The sequence below is a fragment of the Glycine soja genome, chromosome 9 (genome assembly GCF_004193775.1).
Source record: "Glycine soja cultivar W05 chromosome 9, ASM419377v2, whole genome shotgun sequence".
NCBI classification, from domain to species: domain Eukaryota; kingdom Viridiplantae; phylum Streptophyta; class Magnoliopsida; order Fabales; family Fabaceae; genus Glycine; species Glycine soja.
Window position 1 is genome coordinate 6,938,143 of NC_041010.1, and position 12,174 is coordinate 6,950,316.

The 12,174-nt window shown below is 32.5% G+C and overlaps 1 protein-coding gene and 1 pseudogene across 2 annotated transcripts; one reads left to right on the forward strand and one right to left on the reverse strand.

The window, feature by feature from the left end:
* The first annotated feature begins 2,879 nt into the window (after window positions 1-2,879).
* LOC114368098 lies at window positions 2,880-5,103 on the forward strand (annotated as a pseudogene).
* A 2,584-nt stretch (window positions 5,104-7,687) lies between these two features.
* On the reverse strand, window positions 7,688-11,080 carry LOC114367953. Of its 2 annotated transcripts, none has more exons than XM_028325232.1 (9): window positions 10,561-11,080; window positions 10,210-10,459; window positions 10,013-10,065; window positions 9,534-9,570; window positions 9,378-9,443; window positions 9,104-9,208; window positions 8,859-9,012; window positions 8,684-8,760; window positions 7,688-8,071 (listed from the first exon to the last, which is right to left on the reverse strand). In XM_028325232.1, the coding sequence occupies exons 1-9, from the start codon at window positions 10,668-10,670 to the stop codon at window positions 8,009-8,011; spliced, it is 915 nt and encodes a 304-aa protein (XP_028181033.1). In that variant the 5' UTR covers window positions 10,671-11,080; the 3' UTR covers window positions 7,688-8,008. The 2 variants fall into 2 exon arrangements, with proteins under 2 accessions (XP_028181033.1, XP_028181032.1); XM_028325231.1 differs by having other exon boundaries at window positions 8,684-8,763.
* Window positions 11,081-12,174: the final 1,094 nt, after the last annotated feature.

The window sequence follows — 12,174 nt, forward strand, 5'->3', positions numbered from 1 at the left end:
TGTCTTATCTTTCAAACAGGATAGGAATAAACTTTATTAAGTTAGTATAACTCCAAATATAATATCATGTACATCGTACAAAGGTCATAGGAACATAAAAGTAAATAAAGGAGGTAATACTCCAAGAACTTAAGGAATGATATACAGACTATAGGTGTTAATAGATAATTACTATAATAGGAAAATGATATAGAATTTGGATGGATTGAATAATGTACTACTTAGCCATGTGTGCTTAAGGATTATTGTGATTGAATTATGTTTGAGAACATTGTTTCTTTTGATTATCAACATGATTTTATGTATATTGAAATGAGTGGCGTGTAATGTGTATGAGATGTGGATGCCATGGTACATGAGTAAGATTTGAATTTTTAGACAACCTAGTCCCTATGGGATATGAGTCTCCATGTGATTTGATAAGTGAAACCATGTGCATCCAATGTGATCCTGCATCATAAATGTGCATTGTTTTTAAGTTGAGGGAAGTGGTCGAGTTTAACCGAGCAGGGCATGAATGAGTTGAAGTATGCTTTGTCCTTTGGGAGTATCGTCTCGATGATAGTGTACTAATGGAATCCTGTGGGTTCGTTACTACATATCCTTTCGAGCTTCTTTTGCAAATGTTTTATTGGTACAACATGCATATGAGGAAAGAGAAATTAACATCACATTGCATATGTGCATTTTTGTGAATTGTCTAACTTGTGTGATTTAAGAAGTGGATCTTTGATAACTGTGGAATTTGAGTTAATTTGATAGTCAACTTTAGCTAATAATGATTGCAATTTCTTCACTTTAATATTGTTTTTAATGAAATAATGAAGAAATTAACATCTTTGTAATTTTTGATAAGCAGAAGTCAAAAGAAGAAGATTTCAAGTACTTTAAAGGAAAATTAATGTAAAAACTGAAAGAAAAAGCCTTGAAGAAAAGTTGGAAGAATTGGACAGCTTGCTCAGCGCGCACTCTAGGCTTAGCACACAGACAACCCACAGCGAAGCCCAAAGGCACGCTTAGCGTGAAAACCCAAGTTAAGCGCGAAGTCAACATGAAAAGTAAGATACCTTAGGCCTATAAAAGGAGTAGGAAGTAGAAGGAAAAGACACCACCCCGGAGACTCAGAGCTCTCTAATAAATACATCTTAAGTCTGAGTATCTCTAATTGGAAAAATCATCTTTCTATGTCCATTATCTCCTTCTCTTCCTTTATCCATCCCTCTTCTTCTATCCACATCATCCTCTAATGTCTAAAGTCTCTCATGACAATGAGAGGTTAAGCCCTATTGTTGGGAGTCTGGCAAGCCAACACCCTTGTAATGTAACTGTTCTTATTATCTATTGAATGTAAATTCTATTTCTATTGCTTCTTTTCTGCTCTTCATCTTTATTGTATGGTTTGATCACCCATGCATTAGCTTTAGAGATTATACATTGGGAAATGGTAATTTCTAAAGAACTGGAAAATGAAATCTAAACAATTCATTTATAGGGATAGAGTGACTTTGTTTTGCCTCTGCATACATCTTCATGCTTAATGCGATTTATTATTCAATCTTTGCAAAGGGATTTAGGAGAAAGAATAGATAAATTAGGCTCTTCACCGTAAGGGATCAAAGTTGAGTGTCTTAGTAAATGTGAGTGGAAATTAGGAAAACATTTAATAGAGAAAAACATTAATATTGCATCAAGGATAGTTAGGCATGCTAGGCCCCAACATATTTAAATTTTGAAGTTATCTTTTGCATTAATCTTGTTTATTTTATTACTCTTGTCTTTTTTAATTTCAAATTCTTTCTTTCTTCTAATCCATTGCAATTCTTTATCTCTTGCTTACAAATTGGGTATTTATCAACGCAAGTACAAACAAAGTTCCCGTAGATTAGACACTCAGACTTCCGTTTTAAACTTTACTACTTGTGATAAATTAGTATACTTGCCAACGAGTTAACAATCTCATGTGTGGCTTGTGTTGTACTTATGTTATGTGTGGATGATTCTATCCATAATTTTAAGACTTAATTGTAAAATCTGTTCTCCTATTTTGCCTATTTCACCAAATCGATCCTCCTATTTTTTTAATTCACTATTTGAGTCTTCTTATATTTCAAAATTCACCCAAGCATGATCCTTAAATTGAATGACAGTTTTTACCACTATACTAACATAACAATTTGAATATTTTATGCAAAATATAATATTTATATCAGTTATATACGAAAATAGTTCTGAATTAAAATTTTATTCTTTTTTAATTTATTATATTTTTATAATTTTATATATTATCTTTTAAAATATAATATATAAGATTAAATTCTATTTTTGCATAAATTAGAATATGTATGCTTATGTAACATAACATTATATTTCTATTTTAAGGATGGTTTTATGTTATATACACTGAGATAATTACTTTGGTTTTTTTATGATTGTGATTCTGATTAAAAGGATCTGGTATTTAGCTTTGCAGCATTTTGTTCATTGTTTGGACTGCATTGTCTATTGTTCATTTTATTTTTTTCGTTGACACCCCCTAGGCATGGTACTTAATGTGTGCGTATATAATTTAGCATATTTGCTGGATATTGAATTTCATTTAATGGCTGAAATGACTACCTCTTCCTGTGACCTTGATTACTTCTACTGCATTTAAATATCATGCTTAGGCTTTTAGCATTTTAAGCAACCACTACATAGAGCAAAAAGAGAGGGTGACAGTGTCTCGCACCTAGTAAAACATTATTCTTCCCATGGAGAACCTAGATTAGGGCTTATATTTTGAATTTAACTGCATAGTTTCTATTATTTTTGCTTTCCTTTTAAAATCTTTATTAGCATTGTGTGCAATACTTGTATATTTTGGTCATGTGCTGTGTTAGATGAGTGGGTATATTGGACAAGATAGGTTTAAGATTAAAAGCATTAAGGAGAACGTTCGGATGGGTGCTAATGTATAGAAAAGATGGTAGAAAGTAGAAACTTGCATAAGGTGATTTGAGCATGCTTTAAGAAGAGCACGTGTTAAGAAGAGCTGTTGAAAAGGCCATTAAGGAGAAGATTAGTCTGACTGCTAGAGTTAGAGAGACTAAGTCAAACATTAAGCAAAACTGACATTATGGTTCTGTTTCATACATTTAACTGGCATTTACCTAGTGGGAAAAGCTTTGGTGTTTGTTGACTTGTTTTGTTTTTTTTCAGTGTGTTTTTCTTGCTTTGCTGGCTATTTTTTCCCTTGTATTTACTGTTTTGCTTTTTGAATATTTGATTAGCTTCTTGTCAGCTTCTGTTTTCAAAATCCTATAATAACAAGTTTGTGTTTTAGGTACTGCAACTTGACCAATGTGGGCGCTGTTTGCCTGATTATGTAATAGTTGCTACTTTGGCACAGTCACCTAGGCATTATTTAGGTTAACTACTCTATCCCTCAGTGGTGCATGTTGACTCTCAGATGGAGGTTTGCTCGCACTTGTTTCTTCTGCTCCAGCTCTTAGATCGATAAATCTCAGCCAGTGCTCCCTTCTCACTTCTGCTAGTATATATATTTTGGCTGAATCATCAAAATCTCTTCTGAAAGAGTTGCACCTTGATGATTGCCAAGGCATTGATGCTGCACTAATTTTGCCAGCATTAATTGAGCTTGAACATTTAGAAGTGTTGTCAGTAGCTGGTATTCAAATTGTTTGTGATGAATTTGTCAAGAACTACATTGTTGCTCGTGGGCAAAACATGAAAGAGCTTGTTTTGAAGGACTGTATGTAAGTATGACTGTCTCCTTAATCTATGATTGATTACTTTCACAGAAGCATTTTCATTGAGAACTCATTTTAGAAAGTTTGGTGAACAAATTTCCAATTGAAGGAAAATTTAATCCAAGTTAGGATTTATGGCTAATCAATTTAGTGTATGAGTGTTTGGCTAATTGTTAATCATTCTTTGAACATGGTTTAATTGTGAATTTGGTTATTTCTTTTGAAATTGCAATTTCCTTATTTTCCTTCATTTTTAAAAGTTATTAGTCCTTTAAATTTGTTGATTTATATTTCCTATTGTGCAGAAACTTGACTAATGCATCAATCAAAGCCATTGTTGAGCACTGTCCAAGATTATCTGTGCTTGATCTTATGAACCTGCACAAATTAACAGATTTATCTATAGGACATCTTACAAATGGTTGTTGTGCACTTCATACACTGAAACTTTGCCGTAACCCATTCAGGTGTTTTTCCTGTTCTCTACTTTGTTTTTTCCTTAACATATGACACTTGTGTTACCCTCACTTTCTATCTTGCACTTGCTTGTTCGTCTATGATCAATCTGATCTTTGCACAAAGCAATTAATGGGAATTGATCCATGCATGAAAGATTTCCACATGGTAGGGTCATTTAAAGAGATAGACACAAACCCTAAATAGAATCCCAAAATTTTGTTGGCAGGGCATTAAGAGTCTGGCTATCTCTATATAAATTACCTGTCATATGAAAAAACTTACAAAGAGGATTCATTCTCTCTTGATGAATGATTCCCTACTTGAATACAAGTATTGGATACCAATATTACTTTTGTTTTCTGATGGAAACCAGGTAGATTCATTGGTTCACAAACCCGCCAAGCCACCGAAGGATACATGCGATAGTAGGAAACTGCTAGTAGCAGTTACATGTTGAAAACAACTGACAGATTATTTGTTACCTGCAGTTTGTGGACAGAGATTACTCTTTATAGGAGATTAACAAGCAAATTGTTGTATTATGTATCATGTGTTCAGTAATATATTTTATCAATTAATCTCTAGTGCCCTATCATATTCTGGATTTGAGAATTAGTATTCCATGATATTGTCATGTATGTATGGTATGCTTGGATGGTGCTTATTGGATATAATCATGATGATATCTTCCAACTGATGAATAAATTACCTTACTATTTTGTTGTAGTGATGAAGCAATTGCTGCATTTGTGGAGACCACTGGAGGGTCCTTAAAAGAATTGTCACTTAACAACATTAAGAGGGTACGTTGTTTTTCGGCCTCATGATTTTATCACAATTTGTTTGCTGGGGTATATACTATGGGCGCATATTCTATATAAACAGCTAGACATGCTCGGGTCGATAGAACTTTAACATTGTGGCATGCTGGAAGAGCTGCTCCGTGATTGGAAAGAGATTAACTAACCTATTTTGAGCTTATCAATAGCTTGTAAAAAACTTGAAGTATCAGCAAACTATCCTTAATTTCTTGCTCAATATTCTTCTAACTTCTGAGTGCAAATTGGATTTGATTGAGAATCAAATCTGTAGATCAAAATGGAGGAAGCACCGGGCAACAACTTCAGTGTCTTCTAGGGTGTGACTATCGGAGAAAGAAATGGCTTCCGACACTGGCGTTCGGCGAATCTTCTGGTGACAGATTTTTGTTTCTTCTACCATGTTTTTTTGCCTCCTGATTAGTATTACAAATTGTTGTGTTTTGGGCTTTACATTGCTTTGAAATCTGGTGGGGCTCTTGCTTTTTCTTTGGATTGGTTCATTAGCCTTATTGACCGTGGTGGACAGGAGTTGAACCCCAATAATGTTGTTTGGCGGTGAATAATATGAAAAATAATATGCAAAATAAAATTAAATGTTAAAAACTGAAGCAATCAGTAACAACTAAACAATCCTGATCTTTGAATATTTAACTAATATATCCATCTATCCGACTTTCCCACCTTAGACATCGTCTTCTTTGGTATATTGTTTTATCGAGTACCTTGTTGTGTTTGATCCAGGTTGGTTACCTCACAACCTTGTCACTTGCAAATCATGCGAAAAACTTGCATTCTCTAAATTTATCTTCGTGCAGAAATTTGACAGACAATGCGTTGGGTTTGATTGTGGATAGCTGCTTGGCGCTGAGGTCACTTAAACTTTTTTGGATGCAGTCAGGTATATATCTATCATTAAACCTCACCTCAAAAACATTTGTGGTCGTATAAAAATATGTAGTTCACTTATTTTTATCTTTGTTTATTTTTGTTATGGTTGTGTGTATATTGTAATGTGTTGGGAAATCAATATTCTAATATTATTGTTGGCTAATTAACATTTCTTCAAATAAGATTACTTACATTCATCAAAGAGATCGTGGAAATACACCGTAGAGAAATAATAATAAATATAAGAATTTAACGTGATTTGACACATCGTGTCTACATTCACAAACCATCTCAAAAGGGTATTTTACTGTCACAAAAATGATTACAAGATTAAAACTCACCCCAAATAATATCACTTTACAAACCCGAATATCTCACTTAATGATTACAAGAAATGATAACACTCTTACACAAAGACACTTTTCTCTCAACAAACTAACTTTGTTTCATAATCTCTCTCCTCACGCACTCTCTCTCTTCATGTGTTGTATTTCTCCACTAATTCTTTTTTCTATTTATAGTGAAGAATATTACCAATTATGATAAATAAGTTATCTTGGAAGTTGAAATAAAAACAACTTTTAATGTATCTATTCAACTAAGGTTCATCTAGTAAAATTCAATCTTTTACTTTGCATTTAAGTCACCTAAACCTTAATGATAAAAATTCAATTTTCAATATGCATGCACCTTATCTTTTGACTTAAAACTTTACATAATTTTATGATTCATCCGAGTATATACAAGAAATGCTATGTATTTTTTAAGGTAACATATGCTTTTCTCAATGGCCACTCAAACCTATAGATCCAGATAATTGGTTTGAAAATGTCTCTTGTGTTGGAACATGTTAAAGTGCCATATCCTCATCAAGGTGCTTTGAATTATTCATCAGTCTCCATAGATTTGGTATAAATTAGGATCAGAATCTAAATTTGTAGCGGCATTTAGCATAACTATGTCTACGAAGATATTTCCAGTAATCCTAGATCAGACGAAAGCCTTCTACAAACGTGGCCTTTAATTGAAAGGGGTTTTAACTATTGTCGTCTCTGAGTTGCCCGTTCTGTGATGCCTGTTAAAGGAATCTTTCTTAACTAATAGTGAATATTACATTTTTCCTTTACAAACATTTAGAGTATATGTACCAACTAATTTTCAGCCTTCGTACAAAGATATATATATATATATATATATAGCCTTGCTATTTTATCGTCTTTTGTGTACCGAGCATCAAATTTTGGTAATTGTACGTATTCAGATTATCAGGCATTCACTATTACTAATACTAATTAATTAATTTTAGAATGATACAAGCGATTTTGGCTGTTGAATTTCTTCTCAGTTAACCGGCTCATAATGTTTCCCAATTGTTAACACGAAACTCAATTTAGAATTGGAAGTTTAATAATAGATTTTATAAATTAATTAAAAAATTTCAGTATAAAATTATTTTACAGTATATATTGGTTAAATTCATCAACTAAGCGAAGACACCTAAATAATTAGGTACGGCATTAATTGGCATTGCAATCTAGTAGTAGTATAACATTAAAAATAGTTGTATTGTTTTCATATTTAACAGCGGTCTAGTGAAAAGCGGACAGTTACTTATTGTGTTGGTTCGAATTCTGTACCTCGTTAGACCCATGTCAAATGGAAACAGCTTGACACAGATTAAGTAAATCATAGGAAAAGAAGACATTTTAATCGAGGAATATGATCATTTGACCTCGAAATTAAATCTTGGACAAATAAAAAAGACAAAAATGTTGCAATAAAAAATAACTTGACTTTCTTCAAATCCAATACAATCAGAGTTTGTTTTTCAGATGACAATTTTTTCCGTTAAATATAATTTCAGGAAGAATACAGGACACCTAAAAAAACTGCAGAATTAAATACCCATGCATTGAAAATGAAAAGGGAGAAATAATGGAAACTTGATACCATAGGTACAAGCCTGGACACCTACATGCATGTACATAAACTAAAAGCTTATACCTCTAAGATTACAGGAACGTATTCAAATTTTGAAATTCGCAATTGTTCCAAAGCTATCCAATTGAAGCGTAAGTAATCTTTCGTATTTTATGTCTGTAAACGTAGTAAGTATGTTTCTTCTACCAACCGGGAGTTTGCCATTTCAACCATCTGAGAAGGAAGAGGAACACGAGTAGAAATAATACATTATGAATAAACCATCAATTTAGTTTCATCCTTAAAGGATTCTCTCTCCTAAATGGTCCCTAAAAATTTTTTAAAAATAAAAAATTATATAAGTAATTCTTTTAAGTATAAGAAATTATGTCAAATAGTTCTCCAAATATTGGAAAGCCCTTCAAATTGATCTCTGAACATTAGTAAATATATCAACATAGGAACTAAACTGATAGACATTCAATATTTGGGGAGTTACTTACATAGTTTTATGACTTGAGGAGTGCTAGGAACACACCTCTAACACATTCCTTACAACACACTCTCTAACACATTCCTTCAAACACACTCTCACTCATTGGTTAAAATTTATTAAAAACTACAAAATAAGGAGAGAGTAATTAAATAGGATGTGAGACCCACAAAAATTTGTGATTTCCAATAAATTTCAACCAATAGGATAGACTGTGTTCAAAAGAGTGTTCCTAGTATTTCTCGAATGACTTTAAGGATTACTTAGGAGACGGTAATACTTTGAGGATCAAATTGATGGTTTATTCAATCCATCATAGACAATGAGAAATACACATGAACTAACAATGTTACCTCAAAGCCCATCTTTTGGTACAATATCTGTGCAGGCCTATTATTTCTGTCTACATGCACATACACCTGTGTCAAACCTGCTAAATGAATTCATGAATATGTGAAATTTTAGTCTCTTATTTCATAAGTTATATCAGACAAAGAAAAGTTACTCTCACTTCATTGTTCATATTACCATTAGATTTTGCAGCTTCAATAGCAAAAGACATCATGTTACTTGCAATTCCCTGTCGCCTAGCTGATTTGATAACGCATAAGTTTGCAATGTAGCCATATCTGCTTGGTGGTGTTCTGTTGATGCTGCAAAAAAGAGGGGCCTTTACCCGTTCCTGCAGAAATGATCGAGTTGCAAAATGTATCAACACCATCAATGTATAGAAGACAAAGCAACAAATGAGATAGAATGTGTAATAGTAATACCCCGGGATAAGTCTCCCCTTGCAGCAAATATCGGATATTCAAATCAAGGGTTCCTACAACACTTTTTAATATTGAGTGCTTTGCATTTTTCTGCTCCTTCCTCACCTGTTAAACTTGACTCCAAACACCATAAGTTGAAACATTAAGGACAATCAACTATCAAACTATTTGCCAGGTTCCTTCTCATTTTTAATCATCAAATCAGAGCTTTAAAGTATATATTATAAACCTGAAATTCTCGAGTAAACCAGAATCTAAGATGAGATCAATTTACCGTGATGATGCATGCGCAGCTATCACCATTTTGCACCTTGCACCGCCTTTTTAATGCATTAAATTCCTACACAATTGGAATTCTTGTTAAGATTTTTCATGAACAACACTGTTTATACAGTGCACACACACACACAGCAACTACATCAACTCCTACCTGCTCCGCAAATTTCCTTTTGTAGTTATCAACATATCTGGACAAAACATAAGGAGAATCAGTTGCACTCATCATCTATTGTGAACCAAAGCAAATGATTTAGACCCACCGTTAGCAGGTTATATAGACCTCTTCCTGTAATCTACTGCAATCATTTAATCAATTATTGACATAATACCTCTTGATCTGATTAATTGTCCCCTATCTCTTTTTTATCAGCGGGAATCGAAGACAGTGACAGGAAGTTTTTCAATAACTCACGCACCCTGCTCAATCAATTTTTGACATAATACCTCTTGATCTGATTAATTGTCCCCTCTGAATTCAAATGTAATCTGCTATACGTGTTTACATAATACACCATGCTATTAAGTAAAAGCTGAACCACAATGAAAGCAATAAATTGTTTCACATTCATTCCTCACATTTCCTTGTTTATCACTACCAAAAGATATCTATGAATATGTGTCATTTTATACCTTTCGAATGGTCGATCCTCCCAGTGACTTTCTGCCCTTAACCATGCTGCTGTCTACCACAAAATTTTAAAAAAAAAACAAATAAATAAATACAAGAAAAAAAGATGCCAGCATCATAAATTATAGTACATGATAATACACACACTTCATTTTTTTTTTCTTTCTTTTTCTTTATCCAACAATTTATCATAGCATACCCAATACTCTTCATCAAGCACAGTTTCTCGTGCGACAAATTGCCCAAACTCAAACCTTTTGACTCGACCCAATTCTTGATCCGATGGCTGCAATCGATCAAATTGGAGGTCATTGGAGTTTAAAGTTTCAACTTTGGAAATGGGTGGGGTTGAAATCTGCACAGAGAGTTCTTCATCCTTCTTCTTCTTCAGATTATAATCATTATCACTATTATTCTTGATGGTTGAAGAAAATTTCGAATCCATGGCCCTGTTCATGTCAAAAATAGAACAGAAACAAGCTAAGAAAAACCACCTAACCAAAAAAAAAAAAAAGTTCCCAAAGAAATGAAAATGAAAATTGAAACTCACATGATCCATGAGGCAGTAATTCTGGGGCATTTATAAGGGCTTGGAGACCCATTGAAGAATAAGGTACAAAATTCAGGTCTGTGAATTGGAATCGTGGACATGGGAGGCATGTTTTTCTTCTAGAATCAAGGGCTTCTTATTATTGAAACCTTCCAAAGAAATGAAAATGAAAAATCTTTTTTTTTTATAGCCTAAGGGGTTGAATTTAATTGTGCAGGAACAAACCCCTTTTGGCACGGATGCAACAACATGTAAGAAAATAGAAAAATGAAGGGAAAGAGGGGAGAAAGGTGAAGAATTTGGGAGGGAAAGCATGCGTTGAAAGGGGGCCCTTATGGTATGGTTTGTAGCGAAGAAGGTGGAAAATTACCCTCTATTTTGTTGTTCTTCATAAGATTGAGAATTGGTGTTGATGGTGAAGGCACTTCATTTCATGGTAGTTGTACGCCAGGACTTGAGTTCTGGATTGATGGTATTGATGTGGTGGGGCATGCTATGACTTGAGTCATGAGTCACGACAATGGATATGTTATATGTCTATCCGTTTTATTTTGTTTCACTTTTATGATTCGGGTTACACTTTTTTTTTTTTTACAATAATTTATAAAACAGATTTCTTTTTATTATTGTGTTATTAATATGACATTTAATTTTTTATTATACAATTTCTTAATCACTTTTAATAAGATTTTTTTAATTATATTTTTTATTTATAAAATTTAAATATAAAATCTTATTTAAAAGGATTGAATTAACTTAAACTAATGAATTATCAGTTAATTTATAAAATAGTTTGTACAATATTATTATTTTTGTGTTTGTCTTTATTATTATGATATGTAATGTAATTAATGATGCATACCAAAGATAAACATAAAAAATACTGTTATACAGTATTAATGATTGTATATGCAACATTTGTTTTATATCGTGAGTGATTCCAAATTAATCTTCAAGAAAGAATATTCACATCTAGATCTTTAAAGAAACTAATTATTTAGTATTTTATGATTATAATTAATCATTTCCCGCGGGCGCCAACAACCAACATGCAAGTGGCAAGCCACCTATCCTAATTGATGAGTTGGACCAAACCGACTAAATAAAAAAGTCAAACAAGTTGGGGTTTAAACATACATAAAAAAACAATTAAATACATACATACATACCCCCATTTATTAACACATATATACAACGTTATTATTTATTGTATAGATTTAAGTTGGAGAGACCTGAATTTACATGGTGATTCTTAAAATATTTGCAAATTTACGTTGAGAATTCAGGTCTCCCAACCCGAATTCTCAACATGTAATTTTTTATTTTTAAGAAAAAATTAAATTTTTTTAAAAGAAAAAAATAATATAAATAAAAAAAATTAATTCAAAAATAGTTAAAAACACTCATGTTGAAGAATTTTTTTTTTAATTTATATATAGTGAAATTAAATACATTGATAACATAAATAGTAAACAAAAAAAGGAAAAAATAAATTGCTTGACTAAAACCCCAAATTAAGCAACGTTTTGGTTAACCTCTTTCTCTCTCATCCATATTAGTTTATATTTTAATTGATTTTGGTTGACCTTTTTTATTTTTCCTCATGGTTGGATT